The 16,580-nt window shown below is 43.4% G+C and overlaps 1 protein-coding gene across 2 annotated transcripts in view; it reads left to right on the plus strand.

The window, feature by feature from the left end:
- The window catches only part of CAPN6 (calpain 6), an 85,073-nt gene that overhangs the window by 54,255 nt on the left and 14,238 nt on the right, over positions 1–16,580 (plus strand). For both annotated transcript variants that reach the window (XM_084640288.1, XM_084640289.1), the window contains exons 6-11: positions 2,835–3,028; positions 5,106–5,183; positions 6,436–6,631; positions 9,748–9,870; positions 12,440–12,642; positions 15,394–15,515. In XM_084640288.1, the coding sequence (XP_084496414.1) occupies positions 2,835–3,028; positions 5,106–5,183; positions 6,436–6,631; positions 9,748–9,870; positions 12,440–12,642; positions 15,394–15,515 (916 nt within the window). The remainder of the gene's footprint in view (positions 1–2,834; positions 3,029–5,105; positions 5,184–6,435; positions 6,632–9,747; positions 9,871–12,439; positions 12,643–15,393; positions 15,516–16,580) is intronic.

A 16,580-nucleotide genomic window follows, 5' to 3' on the forward strand; every position in this document is an offset into this window, starting at 1 on the left:
TGAAGCTCCTGGCTGCACTGCTCTCTCCTTTCAATTCTGGAGACCTATAAATGTCAAGGCTAACATCTATAGACTTAGTCAAGTCACTTAACCTCTCAGCTTCGTTTCCCTCTTTGCAAAATGGAAATTATACCACTTACCTCCCCCCTAGAAGTACTGTGGTGATTAACTGGTTAGTACTTACAGTCTGCAATATGAGTTCCCAACTACCTGCTTTGTTTGGAAATTGTTCCTTGAAAATATGAGTGTATTAACATTGGCACTTGTGTGCCGATCCCAGAACAATCAGCTCTGGCCCACTTCTGCAGCAAGAAAGTTGGTGGTAATCGAAAGATCCCCCATGATTGCAAAGCAGGTCAACTAAGTGTGGAGGTCATTGCTCTAACTACAACTCGGCATCCACTGTTTCAATGCACTGTCTCCCTTCACCAAGAGGGGAGAGCATGGTGCCTGGGAGATGGCTCCCTGATTGGACTACCAGCCTATAGAATGGAGAATGAGCGCATGAGGCTCCCAAACTACAACTCCCATGAGGCACTGCAGCTGCACTTCAGTATCCAAATATTTTGGGAGTCGGGGTGTTTTGTTTTGTTTTTTTGACAGAAACTCAACATTAAAAACAAAAGTCTGACAAGCTCTATCACTAACTTCCCCCAAAGCCTTAGGCTGGCATCCTGCTTTAATGTGATGGCAGTGGACAGAAATACCAAGGGGGTGATTGAAATTATCACTAAAAAATGCTGAGGCTGTTTATTTAATAACAATAGCTTGGGGAAAAGGTAAAAGTTTAGGTGGCTGGAATAAAATTAAGCACTTGCTAGTGCTTTCCATTCTCCCCTGAAGTTCTATTTCTGCCCTTTGAATTAATCAAATAAAACACAAATGCTTCTCAACCTTGTTATGCAGGCACTATATTTATTGATTTATCCTGGTGTATGAAACTGCCTCACTAGCATTTTACCTCTCGGCTCCGATAAGTGTGTTATACACACCACAGTGCTTGCTAACTGCAGAATATTTAATACTTAAGTGGCTTACATCCCAATTTAGAAGTGACCCAACATGCTCCTTTGTTTACAGAACATCCCAAGGCTTGTACATTTGGCGGTTCAAATGGAAGGCAGTTTAAATTTCTTATTTAAAAGAAAAAAAACAACAACCTTAAATAGAAAGTGAAAAAGCCAGGTGCCATCCTGCTGAAAAGAAGAGTGCAGTCGCTAATGGAGATTCTTCTGGCGCTACAGTTTAACAAGCAGGAATGGTGATAGACTCCTTTGCTGTCATGGAAACTTGTGCTCTTATTTGTGAAGAGTACAAATGAAAGAAAGTGTTGGGGGGGGGAAGCCCTGGGAAATGTCAGTGGCTCTCAATATAACATATGAACTGATTCTTTGTGAGCTGTTGTCGCTGAAATATACTGTGGTCTTGGCATTAGTCCTGCAATTTCAAGCGCATCAGTCAGACCTGATCTGATAGATGTGGTGAGAAGTTTCTCTGTTGCTTCTTTTTTTACTAATTTATATACCAAGCTGTTCAAATCTTCCAGCTGATTTGAAATGGGTAAGAATGTCTGGCATGGTCACACATCACTATCAGTGCTGTAGTCCATCCCTCTCTTCCCACCAGAACCAAGGCTTGTATCGTCGCTGAGATTTGATTTTGGTCATTCTGTTCCATGAAGAGAACTGAGAAATGCAAAGAGCCAAACCCTAACAACTCATTCCTGCTGCTCCAAGGGGAGTGTTGGTTGTGTAGAGAGTATGTAAGCCCTGCAGGATCTGGCCCAACGTGAAAGAAAAACAATATAAGGGCCTGATCCAAAACCCATTTATTAAACGGGAATCTCTTTTCCATGGGTTTCAATGGGCTTTGTATCAGCCCCATCTGCATAAAACAGATAGAAATCCAAGTGCAGGAGAAGCATTTGTCAAACATTCTTAGATCAGGATTCAGAGTAGCAGCCGTGTTAGTCTGTATTCGCAAAAAGAAAAGGAGTACTTGTGGCACCTTAGAGACTAACAGATTTATTTGAGCATAAGCTTTCGTGAGCTACAGCTCACTGCATCTTAGATCAGTAGCTGATCAGGCCAGGCAGGACACCAGGGTAACACGCTACCAACCTGTCACATCTGGAGACCTGGGTTCAAATCTGAGTTAAGGTCCCCAGAGGAAACTAATCTGATAGCATCAGCATACACAAGAGATGCACCGACTGTCACACGGCAGTAGTCAGCACACAGGGACCAGCGTAATCACTAGAACTGGGATCAATGGGTGAGAGCCAGGGTAAGAGTCAGACCAGGTTCAGAGTCGAGGTAGTTACTAGGCAAGAGTCGGGGTCTGGCTGGGGTCAGAGACTGGAGACCAATAAACAAGCTGAGGTCTGGCATCATAGCAAGCCAGAAGCCTGCATGGTTGCCCAAACAGCTCCCTGGGCCACCCTCCAAGGTTAAATAGTGAGCATGGGCCAATCAGAAGGCCACAGCGTGCTGTCTCTCTGGACTCCTTGGGCAGTACATGCTGCGGTGCCTAATCTCCACAGTACACCCTGGATTTCACTTTGTATGGCCTCCTGGTAATGATGTGAGAACATCAGCTGCCCCAAACTCCCCAGACCAGGGTTCTAGTCCCCTGGATCCTTAGGCTGCCTGATACTGGTCTAGAGGGATGTTGACTTTGATCCATTATGGCAATTCCTCTGTTACTGTATTTCTACAAGGGAACCCACAGTGGTATGTAAAAAAATAAACCTCTTGACTGTGTATGTGCTAGGTGCCCTTATTGATTTTGAAGTTCATATTAGTTCCTTGTGGGATTTTTTCTGTGTGCTGCAGACTTCATCCCCCAATGACACCGAGGTGGAGACGGATATGGGTCTGATCATAGGCCATGCCTACTCGGTGACGGCAGTTCAGAAGGTGCGCCTCGGAGAGAGGCTCCTGTTCTCTTTTAAGTCAGAAAAGCTCTTCATGATCAGAATGAGGAATCCGTGGGGAAAGAAGGAGTGGAACGGTGCATGGAGTGACCAGTACGTGTTGGGGGCTTCTGTGTTCCAATAATTTAGCTGTCATTTGTGGCTGCTGGAAGTTAGATGTGTGATTAAATGCTAAGAAACACAATGTTGTTTGCAGTGTTTGTCCCAGGATACAAGAGACAAGGTAAGTAGTTTTCGAGTTTCCTTCCCCGGACCCGATGAAGAGTTCTGTGAAGCTTGGAAGCTTGTCCCTTCCACAAACAGAAGCTGGTCCAATAAAAGATACCACCTCACCCAACTTGTGTCTCTATGAAATGCTATGGCATTCCACAAGACAAGAGCCTCTTTGACGTTGGGAGTGTTCTGTCATCTCTTCCCAAGCGTAGCAGCCTACGAACAAATGGAACACCACATCCTGCTGCAATGAGGGAGATGTGGCTTACTTTACCTTCTGGACTGCAGCATGCCTCTTGCAGCATTCTTTTGGCAAGCGGCATAGTCTGTGGTTAAAGTATAAGGATGATGAGTCAAGGACGGGAGGTCTGTTCTCATCTATGTCACAGACCCCCTGCATGATCCTGGCAAGCCACTGAGCCTTTCTGTGGCTCACTTTCCCATCTGAAAAATGCTCCCTCTTAGGCTATCTTGAGGCGCTGATGAAATGTGCCATCAAAGTGCAAATTGTATTATTTCTTAAATGACTTTGTAATGGATCATCACATGGGTCATGAGTTCTGCAGAAACCCTTCCAGCGAGTTAAGGAGGAGCAGAGTGACTGGTTCTGCTGGGTTTGTTCCATGACCCAAGGCCTTAAACATTAAAAGAAAGAAATAATACATTACATTTCAGTTGGCCATTTCTAGGGCATTTAGTCAATGCTTTCAACACTTAATAATATGATGCTCCTTAATAACAGTGTACCAACTTCCCTGTCTTTCCTCTTTTATCTGACAAAGAGGCTGTTACTTTCAGTCGGTGCTTTATCCCCGTTCAAACAAAGTGCTGAGCTGGCCAGATGCAAAGAGAAACAAGTTGTCTTGATTTATACTAGAGACAGAGGGCCAGATTCTGAAGTGTACTCTCAGCCCTTTCTCCGGCAAAACTCCATTTACTTCGGTAGAGTTTGGCATGAGCAAGATCTGTGGGGCTGGCCCATTGAAAAATCCACACCCCTACGTGACATAGTTATACCGACCTTAACACCCTGTGTAGACTGTGCTATGTCAGAGGGCGAGCGTCTCCCGCGGACATAGCTACCGCCTCTTGCAGAGGTGGCGTTATTAAGCCAACAAGAGAGCTCTGTACTGTCGGCTTAGAGTGTCTTCACCAGACGTGCTACAGTGGCACAGCTGCATTGGTGCAGCTGTGCTGATGTACATTTGTAGAGCAGATTTGCCCTTAGGGCTTGTCCACATGAACAATTAGACTGCAGCAAGATGGGATGTGAAACTAGCTGTTTGTGCACCCTGCTGATGCACATTAACAATTCACCGATCTGCTTTGATCTAGGCCTGGTTCGAAGAGGACTAGGTGTTAACAGTTTGTTGGAGCACTTTCATCTAGCCCTCTTGGAAACAGGACTAAATCAAAGTGCACTAGCAGACTGTTAATGTAAATCAGCAGAGTACACATGAACAGTTAGACAGCGGCACGCTAATGTGGGGTTGGTCACACCCCAGCTTGCCACAAACGAAATGTCCGTGTAGCCACCCCTTATATAATACCTTCCCGTCCAAGTGCAGAGCATGATAAATCGCTCAGGAGGAAATTCAGGCTGTGTTTCCAGAGCAGTTCATGTACATTGTGAGGGTCCTTGGGGAATAAAGTCATTCTCATGTGGAAATTTCATCCAAATCTGACCTTCCAAGCCAATGGTTCAGCTATACTGAGGGAGAGGCTCTCAAGTGAAGTAAATCAAGTGCTGCTGTAACTGTGTTTAACATTTTGTCTTTAACCATGTGTCAGTGATGGTTTAATAAATGCCTCTGTGTAAGGCAACAAAACTTTCCTATATATGATCCATCTTGTCAGTGCTCAGACAGTATTTGAATATGAGGGGACAATAAAGGGACTTTTTTTTCCCAAGTGAGAAGATTTAATTTCACATATTAAAGCACTTTTTTACTTCCAGGTCTGAAGAATGGAAGAAAGTGAGCGACTCAGAGCGTAAGAGCTTGGGACTCACAGTTCAAAATGATGGCGAGTTCTGGTGAGTAAAAATATCTCTGTTGCTTGGGGAACCTCCACTGGAGCTGTCTAAGTCAACAGTTATTATTCGTCCTGGTGTTGTACCTCCCTCAACGATAATTTCTCTGAATGCATGAGGGCCTGGGACTGTCCTGCAGCTACTGACATTGGACATTAGCAACTGGTGTTGCTTCAGATTCTCAGAGGGTGGGGATGGAAAGCGTGCGAAAGAAGCAATGGAACCAAATACCTCGGCCTGAATGAGTACTTACATTACAGGCACCTCAGATCCATGCTCCTTCAGTATTTAGGAAAATCCCCTTCTTCCTAAATTGATTTGTGCATGGCAAACTATCAAATATCAGGCACTCTCCCAAACTGCATCTAAAACTATCTGCCTGGTACAGTATCTACCTCATGGATTTCCAATTCACCCATCACTGTAGAAGTGAGGTCCCTATAAATAAAGATGTAATTAACTAATTTTGATCCTAGTCATTGTTTCCCCGACTTGGGACTCTGTATTCCAGACAGACTGTCTGGAGCCCTGATGAGCCAGCGGGGAGGGGTCACTATCGACAGACATTCTCCTGTCCCAAGGGTCAGTGTGTCACTGCATACCCTTCGCTTTGTCAGAACTGGGAACAAGGGGTTAAATGCAGAGTTTGGTTCCAGGTCTCTTCTATGTCAGGAGAGACCCCAAGCCATGATTACTAGACTGACCCTACTGGATATTAATCTTCAGGACCATCTGCAACTATGTCACAGCTACAGCAAAAACAACCGCTGACCCAGACTAACATGGCTACCCCGCTGAAACTACAGCAATATTTCTTGGTTAAAACACTCCCATAGATGAGACTTAAATGGGTTTTAACTGTTTCACACGCCATAGCCCAGTTTAGGGACAGTGCTAGGCTGTATTTAAATCCTGAGTACACTTCAGGAGGGACCCACATTGTGACCATGTATGGAGACCAACAGGCTATAACAAAGTCACCTGAAATGGTTGCTTCTGTGTTGTAGATAGAACCTTTGTAGCAGGTACAGAGATGGCATTTGCCCTATGCCATACATACCGTACCAGTTCCAGCCCTGTGGTTATAACCATGTTCTTAGGATCAGATGGGTTAAGGTGAAAGACAAGTGATGCCTCCACTTGAGCTTTAGAAGGCACCGTGTGTTGTCTTGCCACAGATGGGCATGATGATCCTTTTTATGGAAAGCTTGAGGCCTTTTTTACAAATCATGCCTTGCTTGTGTCCCTGGTTCAGGATGACATTTGATGACTGGTGTGAGAACTTCACCGATGTTGATGTCTGTCGTATTGTGAACACTTCGTACTTCAGCATCCACAAAACCTGGGAGAAGAAAATGGTGTACGGGGCCTGGACCAAGCATTCGGAACCACTGAAAAACCGCTCCGGAGGGTGTTTCGATTACAGAGCCACCTTCTTACAGAATCCCCAGGTAGGAGCTCATTTACACTGAATTGAGAAGGCAATCCTTGGGGGTCAGTGGTGACTCTTGAACAGGAAGCCTGTGCATTTCCATGTAAAGACCACCTGGGAGCATGTTGTTTCATAGATTCCAAGACCAGAAGGGACTGTGACCACCTAGTGTTCTCCCATAGAACGCAGGCCATGAACTTCCCCCAAAATAATTCCTAGAGCAGAACTTTTAGACAAACATCTCACCTAGGTTTAAACATTGTCACAGGATAAAGACTCATATATGTTTCAGTGACTTCTGTAATACCTTGCAGAGTATATAGATATTTATTTAAGACTCATTTTAGCTATACTGAGCCTTGCCCACATGGTCAAGGCAGGAGGAGGTGTCCCTCGTGGATGATGATGAAGGGAGGTGAGTGACCTATTGCCCTGAATCCATGTCCATTCTCCCAACACCTAAAGGAACACTGGTCCAAATTTTATGTTGGCACTAATTCATTTTATTAATAGTATTAACCCTGTAGAGACTTTGGCTGAGTGTGATCAAGGGGTAACTTTTTGCACTGATTAGGTTCCTTAAGGATATATAAAACCCCAGAGTTGATTCTCCCATCACTACTCACAAGGCTCTCTTTTTCTTGTCCTAGCTGATTGCTCTCAAGCTATCAAAGTTAGCTGGTTCTTTGCTCTCCCCCGTGTCAGACATTGCCAGCACAGCGCATGAGGAGTCAAATGCAAAACTCCCATTATTGTCAGTGGGAGCTGGGCATTCAGTGCTCCACGTATTACTTTGAAAATTGACCTCTTTGTTTTTTGGGAGAACTCCCCATACTTACAATTGCAGAGACTGTTTTTGTGCCTCCTTGTCTACATTTAGTTGGGTGGTTTCTGTCAGCATTCCTTCTATTTTCTTAGCAGGGCATCAGACAGCTGCAATCTTCATTGCTCAGACTAGGAATCATCTGTAACTCCCCGCTTGTCCTTGCCTTTAGGTGCCTAGCAGGGAAGAATGGCTTCTCTTCTATCTCTTCCACAAACAGTCTCCCTTGAAAAGGATCAGTGCTCATGTGAATTTGTCCAGTTCACAGGGGTGGCAGTTCCTCTTTCTGATCTTGGACATTTTCTTAGTGTTTGTGTCGGTCTACTTTTTAAGTGTTCAACTACAAAAAAGAAGAGTTCCTGATGTAAGAAGAATATTATAGATCAGATGCAGTGAAAAGAGCTTCTTTTATTAAATCCTGTCTCAAAGATTAGTACTAGCATTCCTGTGAAATCTTTACCTTTAGTTAAGGACAAATTAAATTACCTTGTTCCTGTGTCACATACTACAACAGTCTGGAGACCATTTCTGACCCTCACCCACCGGAGGGAACAGTCTAATTCCCTTGACGGCCTCCTCTGAAGCAAATATTTTCACAGAGGGATTATGAGATATCCACTTCCCTTGCAAAATAAGAGAATTTAAGCATTTTGACAATCTGCTATCAGCACATGCCCAGGGCTAATTTCTCTTATTGGTTACTTTATTGGCTACTAGGAGAACAAAATTGGAGCCTAAATAGTGGTTCTCACTATTTATCACTCCTCAGGTAGAGATTCTTGAGTCCCCTCAGTCCTGACAAGAAACAGTTAAACCAGAAAGAAATAACAGGCCGAGAGCCTGGGAGGGAATTAATTTTCTCCAGGACAGCTTTCCTTGTGCCTCCTCTGCAAGAGTTTGACGTTTCCTCAAAGTTAAAATGATATTGCCCTAAAGCATGACGGTAAAGGGGAGAAAGAAGGGAAGGTGCCTCATTGTACAGGGCAGAGTGACTCTGAGGAATCTGAAATCACCAGCAGGGGTAGATTAGACGGTGAAAGCAAAGGCAATCCCAGTGTCCACCCCCGAGGAGAACTAGTGAGGAAAACTTTTCAGCAGCATCGGATGGGAGAAAGCTAAACATACCACAGATTACATTACCCTCAATACTGGTCACAATGTTCCAGCGTTCTCTTTAAAACATGAAGCCAGATCAGTGCACTGCACAGTTGGGCCACATTGCAATTTGATGCTGTTTTTCATTTGCTTCATAGTCTCAGTGCAGGGGAACATCCAATCTTCCTAATCTTGACATATATAGCACCATTTCTTTCCCTTGACAATTTCCTACAACTGAGATTTGCCCATTAGTGGCAAGTATGAGGAATGAACAGGGAACTTAAAGGTGTCTGTGAATGGGGAAAGAATTTGGTGTTTGGCCCCGTTTGCTTCTTTGTGCTGTAAAAAACACTCTTCTGGCCTTCTTTTATGTATTAGAAATTCTGGTCTTGTCTACTCTCTTTTCTCTGAAAGATTCTGAATCACTGGTGAACTAGTAGGATAGTGATACCATAATTAAAAAACCAGTGAAGCATGATTCATTGAGAAGAGGAAGTGCTATTTATACAGGCTGCACAAATATTTTGATTTTTGTTTGGTCTTGTTGAAACCTACTCAACTAAAATCCCTTAAACACCGTTGGGATAAAATATCTCTTAGTTAAAGATGCAAACCATCCTCTCAGTCAATTTCTCTGAGTCTTCCAAATATTTTCAGCAAAACCAGGAAAGACCAAAACGGACATTTCTGAAGTAACTGGGGTCTGGGGGTGTGGAACAAAAAACCCTTTTCATGCTTTCTTTATGCATCATCAGATACAACCCATTTGTCATTTTCATGTCACCGGTAAGGAAAATACCTGGAGTAAACCAGCCCTACTTGGAGATCCATGTAGAAAAAAAGCAAACGCACAGTCCAGACTTTGTTGTTTAACTTTATCTCCTTTCCCCTTTATATTTTTTAAGATTTCTTTTTACTATTGTTTTCAGAGCACATCTGGTGTCATGCCACTTCAATAGCTACTTGGAGACATTCTCTTTTAGCATGCATTGAATGAATCACTGATTTCAATATCTCTGATACTATTAGTTTCAAAATCCCAACAATTGTAACTAATTTTCAGCTACAACTTGTCAGGAATTGATCATGGGTTTGTCCCTGGAATGATGGTTCTGCATCCATTTCCAGGTACCTCTGCAGTATGCCCTTGTGTACAGTATCCCAGAGATGTTGTCCTAAACAGCTGGTTCTCTGTTCTGTCTCCCCCTTGCTAGTATGTCTTTGATGTCAAGAAGGCTGAGGACAAAGTGCTGATTTCACTACAGCAACAGGATCAACGCATTTACAAGAAAGATGGGAAAGGGGACAACTTCCCTATTGGCTTTGAAATCTTCAAGGTAGGCCACATCTTCATTTGGGTTTAGAACCTAACTGCAGCTTCACCTCATCAATGGGTGTTTGGCAGGTAGATGCACATTTCAGACACCATGGGGTCTAACTGCCCCTGAGATCTCTCAACATGATTCTTGCCCAGTTACTGCAAATACATTCAGATACCAAAGTCACTGGGGCTCTTCAGTTTCAAAGCTCAAACCCCTGCCTCTTGAGCTTAAGGAGCAGCAGGATATGGCAAGCCACATGTGGGAGACATGATTGTGTCCACTCAGCTTCCTCCTGACAGCCTCTACTATTGCGCTGGTGATGACTGTATGAAACAGTTCACACAACGCTGGAGGAGTTGGTGGGGGGGAGGAGTTGGTGGGCGGGGAAAGTGCAGAAAATTTTGAAGTCTCTTTCATTCATCAGGTTTGGAAATGAAACAATCTTTTTAGTTTGTTACAAAAAAATTATCTAGAATGTTGGTGTTTGAAATGTGAAGGTTTTTGCGGGGTTGTTGGTTTTCTCATTTTCCCCCCTTGCTTTTCATTTTGCCAATCAATGCAACAGAATGAATGGTGTCTGAACATTTGTCTCTTTTTCCCCGCTGTTTCCTATGGCTACAGCGAAAAGTTGAGGAAATTTGCAAAAGTTGCAAAGTAGCAAGAAGAAAAATGGGGGAATAAAAAGCAAACTCTGGACATCATTCATTCTCACTTTAAGGCCGGAAAGAGCCAGCATGATCATCTAGTCTGACCTCCTAAACAGCGCAGGCCACAGAACCTCACCCACCCACTCCTGTTATAGACCCCTGACCTCTGGTGAAGTTACTGAAGTCCTCAAATCATGATTTAAAGATTTCAAGTTACAGAGAATCAACCATTTACACTAGTTCAAACCTGAAAGTGACCTGTGCCCCATGTTGCAGAGGAAGATGAAAATCCCCCTCAGTGACCTGAGAGGAAATTCCTTCCATACCCCAAATGTGGTGATCAGTAAGACCCTGAGCATGTGGGCAAGACCCAACAGCCAGACACTGGGGAAAGAATTCTCTGTAGTAACTCAGCACCCTTCCCGTCTAGTGTCCCATCACTGGCCGCTGGAAATATTTGCTACTAATAATCACAGTTCAGCTACATGCCATTGTAGGCAGTCACATCATACCATTCCCTCCATAAACTTATCAAGCTCAGTCTTGATCACTGTCCCTACCCTAAACAACAGTACATGAGTTGATTGTGCCATAAACAGCAAGTTGACATTTACATTCAATGCATATACATTTGATAAATTCACAGTATCAAAATATATTGAGAAGTATAATTAATACATTCTTCTGGAACACTGCATGATTTGTCTATTCCGTATTCTTATCTATTCAATAAACCTAATTATAGGATAACAATGTGAATACAGGATAACATTTTCACAGAAATGTCGTCTTCTTTTTTGTCTGTCAAAATTGTGTTTTGGAAATGTTTGACCAGTCCTACTAATTAATGTGGCTAATTACACACTGAAGTTTATAAGCCAAATTCTCTGCTTCATTGAAGTCAAAGAAATTATGCCAGCAGACAATTTAGTGTTACTTTTGCAGGTAGAATGGCTGGAGAAATACATACATATTGTAATGATTCTGTAGAAAATGTTGCAGTCCCCCAGAGAAGATATTGCTTCAAGGTTGTGAACCAAGCATAGATGTCAATCAAACATTTTCTGTATTCAGATTAGAAGGGACAGCAAAGGGCATTCCATCAAAGTGCATGCACATATTCCTGTGTTACACATTGTACGTTTTGAGAAGCACTTACGTGCTCTAGTGAGGGATGCCACAGAAGAACCTCAACATGCAGTAGAGACATTTGTGTGTGAATGAGTGCCCGGACAAGCCTTCGGTTGCTATTTTCAGACCTCTGCTACTCTATTATTGCGCCTCTGCTGGTGGACACAGCATGTACTGGCAGCTCTCTCTGCAGTGGGCCCTTTGAAAATAAAGCAGCTTCACTTCATGTGCACTTGTACGAATGCATTGTCCACATAGTGCAGGTAGAAAGGCTTTCCCATTCTCCATTTGGGAAAGATGCAGCAGTTAGAGCACTGAACTGGAAGTCAGAAACTCTAATTCTGCCCCTGATTTTGTTTTGCAAGTCATTTTACCTCACAGTGCCTCATTTTCGCCATCTGTGTGGTGGGGATAATGATATTGATCCTTTGTAAAGCTTTGAGATCCTTGGATTAAAAGCTCTAAATAAGTCTCAAGTATTATTATTAGTATGGTAAAATATTAATCTTTAGAAAATGTGGCCCATTTTGTTTGGTGGTGTTTGTAAGTGAAGGATGATGTTAGCCACTTCTTTAGCACTAAATCCATTTCAAACCAGATTGTTGTATAATGATGTCCAGGATCTGCCTAAATGTACCTTGGGGCTGGCTAGGGAACGCAACGTTTGATTTTCCTGCTCACATGACTGCACATCATTGTGGAGGCATTCATGTCTCATCACTGGAAACCAGAACCAAACAATGCAGCAAGAAAGACTGTGAGTGAGAAATAAACATGCCAGATCTTGTTCTGCTGTGTAACTGTAGGTGGAGCTTAACAGAGACTATCGGATGCACAAGCTGCAAGTACAAGAAAGAGTGGCAACCTCCATTTACATCAATACACGCACCGTGTTCCTGAGGAAGCTCCTTGCACGGGGTCGCTATGTTCTTATCCCAACAACACACTATCCTGGCATCGTCACAGCATTTATCCTGAGGCTCTTTACAGATGTGCCATCAGAACTCAGGTACTTGCTACTTTACAACAGTAAAAAGGTTTCTCCCACTGACTCCAGTTCCCCTTTCACCAGCATGGTTAATCCTCCAAATACCATTGGGTCACGGAAGGTGACTGTGTGACTCATTGAAGTTCATCTACATGAGTCTTTGCTGTTATAAATGAAGGTTAGTTTTTCAGTGTTTCGAAGCTAGACACCCTTACAGCCAGAGGTAGGCATCTAAACAAAAGTGATGTGATTTTTTCAGACGTGCTAAACACTCTCAGCCACATTAGCTTCACTGGGAGCTGTGGACCATCAGAATATCTGAAAATGGGGACATTTTTAGTTAGGCCCCTAAAAGTAGGTGTCACAGTTGAGGGTAATTGCACCTGTATTCTCCCTCTGTGGTCCAGCAATGGCACCCACTCTAGGCTTCTGGTTCTCCCAGCCACCACCTCTCTTGAGTGGAACATGCCTCTCGTTCCCTTCTGATCAGGGTTTTCCAGGCTGTACAGTCCCCTGACCATACTGGGATATCCTAGCAAGAGGCTGCCTAAGAAGACCTGCTTACTTTCTCTTCAGAGACTAATAACAGAGTAATTACCCATCATTATAAGGTACTACACAGCTCTTCCCATGAAAGCCCATTTTATTCTTAAGGTAAAAGCATTACAAGAAAAACACATTAGAAACAGTGAAAGAACCTATATGCATTCTAATAAACTTACCAGAGATCACCCCAAGCTTAACGTGGGCTCTGGCAGGGGCAGTCCTTCAAACCCCCCACTCAAGTGCTTTCTTTGTGGATTCAGGTTCACCACAGGTTCTGCTCAGAGCCTGTGAACATGTTTAGTCCACCCTTTATACAGTGCAGGGGGTCATTGATCTGGAGTTTCCCAGAGCAGGTAAATAGCTGACAATTGGTTTCTCTCCCCAGGGCATAGCTTCAAAAGGATGGTTCCACAGTGGGTCATTTGCATTCCCCTTGCCCCCAGGTATTTCCTAGGAAATCCACTTTACATGCATTGTTCCAAAAAGTCCTTTGAGGTTTCTCATATCTCCCAGTGATTGCATGAAACCTGTCTTCCTGCTTAAGAAGTTCCGTACAATAGTACATAAACATTTGCATTTTTAATACAATGGACCTGAAAGGTATTAAACCTAATTCAATAATGTTTAACTTAATTCAGTAAAGTTTGTCTTATGTCCAAAAGGTTTGTCCAGGACATTGTTAGTCTGTCACAGTAGGGGCTCAAGTTTGGGAAATTTTCGCACATGGGTCCGACTTTTATAGTCACCTTCCATTCTGCAGGTGAAATTTTGTGGGCACTAATATTTGCAAGTGCAGTTGATAACATTTACTTGTCTCACAATCTAGCTCACAAACCAGGCAGTTGGACGTGCCAATGACATCAAATATTTGCACCTGAAAAGTAGGATACTGAGTTGAGGTTCCTGTCACAAGTCAGCCTTCGAAACCAATCTTAAGATATGTATGTTTCAGAAAGCTCATAGAGTTGGGACTGCATGGTGGGCAGCTGCAGTGCAAACTTCCCCCACAATGGCCTGATCTGGGGAATCACCTGTAGGGATGATAGGATAATTGTCTCCCCATAGCCCATTCAATCTTTGACCTCTCTACTGTGACATTTTCAACATGAGTGCCTGTTTGTGCTGTTGGGGGAGAGGTTATTTTGATCCCCAAACTCATATCACAGGCCACTGCACAGATTACAATAACATCTTATAAATTGCTTTGTTGGTGTGGATTTTAACCTGGGCATCTACTGATGGAAAGGCCCCTGACCCCATTACCACTTTCTTCAGCCATGCAATCTCCCAAACACATCCTTCCCTAATGTCAGCTAAACAGTGAACCTTTTCATTTATTGGGTCCTATTCTTCTCTCTTTCACGTGAGCGTAAAACTGTCAGGGGACTAGCCTGCAGCAGAACCAGTCTCCTGGCAACCTAATGAGTGCAGCTGGCCCTGATAGAAGCTGTCTGATTGACTGAGCCAGCTGACTGGTTGAAGGAGTCAGTTGGCTTCTACTTAAGCACAGTAGCAACAGCATTCTAGTGGCTACTCAATGCATCCCTAGCCTGAAGCTGTGCTTGGTCCAGGCCTTGCCTCTGCTTCTCTCTAGTCTTGCTCCATCCCCAGCCTTTAACTGCTCCTTCTCCAGCTTCTTTCTGACTCCCAGCTCAGACCCTTGGTTCTGCCTTCTGCCTGCAACTCCTGTTAACCCTTCCATTTAGGCTTTGGTTTCTGACTCTCAGCTCTGATCTTCCACTGGATGTTCTGAGTGCAACTCTGATTAACCCTTTGGCTTAGGCTGTGACCCTTGGCTTTGTTCCTCAACCTGCTCCATCTAGGTTCAGCTCTAACTGGTAGGCTAGATTCTTGCTCCAACCACTACACCAGACCGCCCATGAGCGGTTCACTGACAAAATCTGGAGTAACTCAGTTAAAATCAATGGACATATGCAGGGTGCAAAAGAAGATTAGGCCCATTATGTTTTTGCATTGATATTAATATAGGTGACTTTTAGTTCCCCCCCCTTCCCATGTAGTTGTCATATGAGAGATTATGCCATTTTTATTTACTTAAATATAGGACATTCCTGTAACAGAAACCATTGGTAATAAACTGGTGAAGAACTACAAGTATGATGTTCCAGAAAGGTCAAAATTCCACTGAAGTTCACCATTTTGTTGCTTGGCCTTCATCACTAAAGATTTATAATCTGCTTGAATTGCTTAATCTTGATCTTTCAGGGAGCTGAAGCTAGATAAGCCTAAACGGACATGCTGGAGCATTCTGTGTGGTTACCCTCGCGTAGTCACGGAAATTAAAATTCACTCCGCCGAAGGTCTACAGAGGCAAGATCGATCGGGTGGTAAGTGCAAAGGAAGACTCTGGAGGATTGGGAATTGCTTGTTATTTCCTCTGAGGCCATGGTCATTTGAGATGCAAATTGTTCACTTCATGAGAATAATTTGTGACTTTTAAGCCTGAGCTGTTTGTGTCTGGAGAGGCAGGGGTATCGTTTATAGAACATTGTGATATGAGAGCAGGCTTTCGAAAGGAGAGCTGGGGTTAAGGAGGCATCAAAAAGCGACAAGCGCTATGAGTTAAATATGCTGGCCCAGATGGTGAATAATGGGCAGTCACTTTTGATGAGCATGTAGTGGGAATGATTCAGAAATTCACAGCGATCATTTCATCTTTGGGGGTCAAAATTGAAAATTGCCAGTGAGTCAGCTGGATGGAACTCCCTGTAATGAGGTCCATTCTGCTATATACATCTAACCACATTTCATCCAAGGACTTCAAAGTACTTTGCACTTCATAGATTCATAGAGTTGAAGGTCAGGAAGGACCATTAGATCATTTAGTTTGACCTCCTGTTCACAGGCCATTACATTTCACCCATTTACCCCTGCAGTGAGTTCAATAACTTGTGTTTGACTAAAGCATAATTTGTATTTGGCTAAAGCACATCTTCCAGAAGAGCATCCAGTCTTGATTTGAAGAGAGGGAGAATCCACCATTTCCTTGGTCTCTTGTTCCAGTGATTACTCACCCTCACTTGTTTCCAGGCAGAATTTGTCTGGCTTCAGCTTCCAACCATTGGTTCTTGTTATGCTCTTTCCCTACTAGATTAGAGCCCTTTAGTACCCAGTATTTTCTCCCCAGGGAGGTACTTACACACTGCCATCAAGTCAATCACTCTCAATCTCTTTTTGATAAACTAAACAGATTGACAGTGGTAGCCGTGTGAGTCTGTATCAGCAAAAAAACCCCAAAAATGAGGAGTCCTTGTGGCACCTTAGAGACTAACAAATTTATTTGGGCCTAAGCTTTCGTGAGCTAAAACCCACTTCATCAGATGCATGGAGTGGAAAATACAGTAGGAAGAGATATATACATAGAGAACATGAAAAAATGGGTGTTGCCATAC

The sequence above is a fragment of the Lepidochelys olivacea genome (assembly GCF_965140295.1).
Source record: "Lepidochelys olivacea isolate rLepOli2 genome assembly, chromosome: 9".
Lineage (NCBI taxonomy): Eukaryota > Metazoa > Chordata > Testudines > Cheloniidae > Lepidochelys > Lepidochelys olivacea.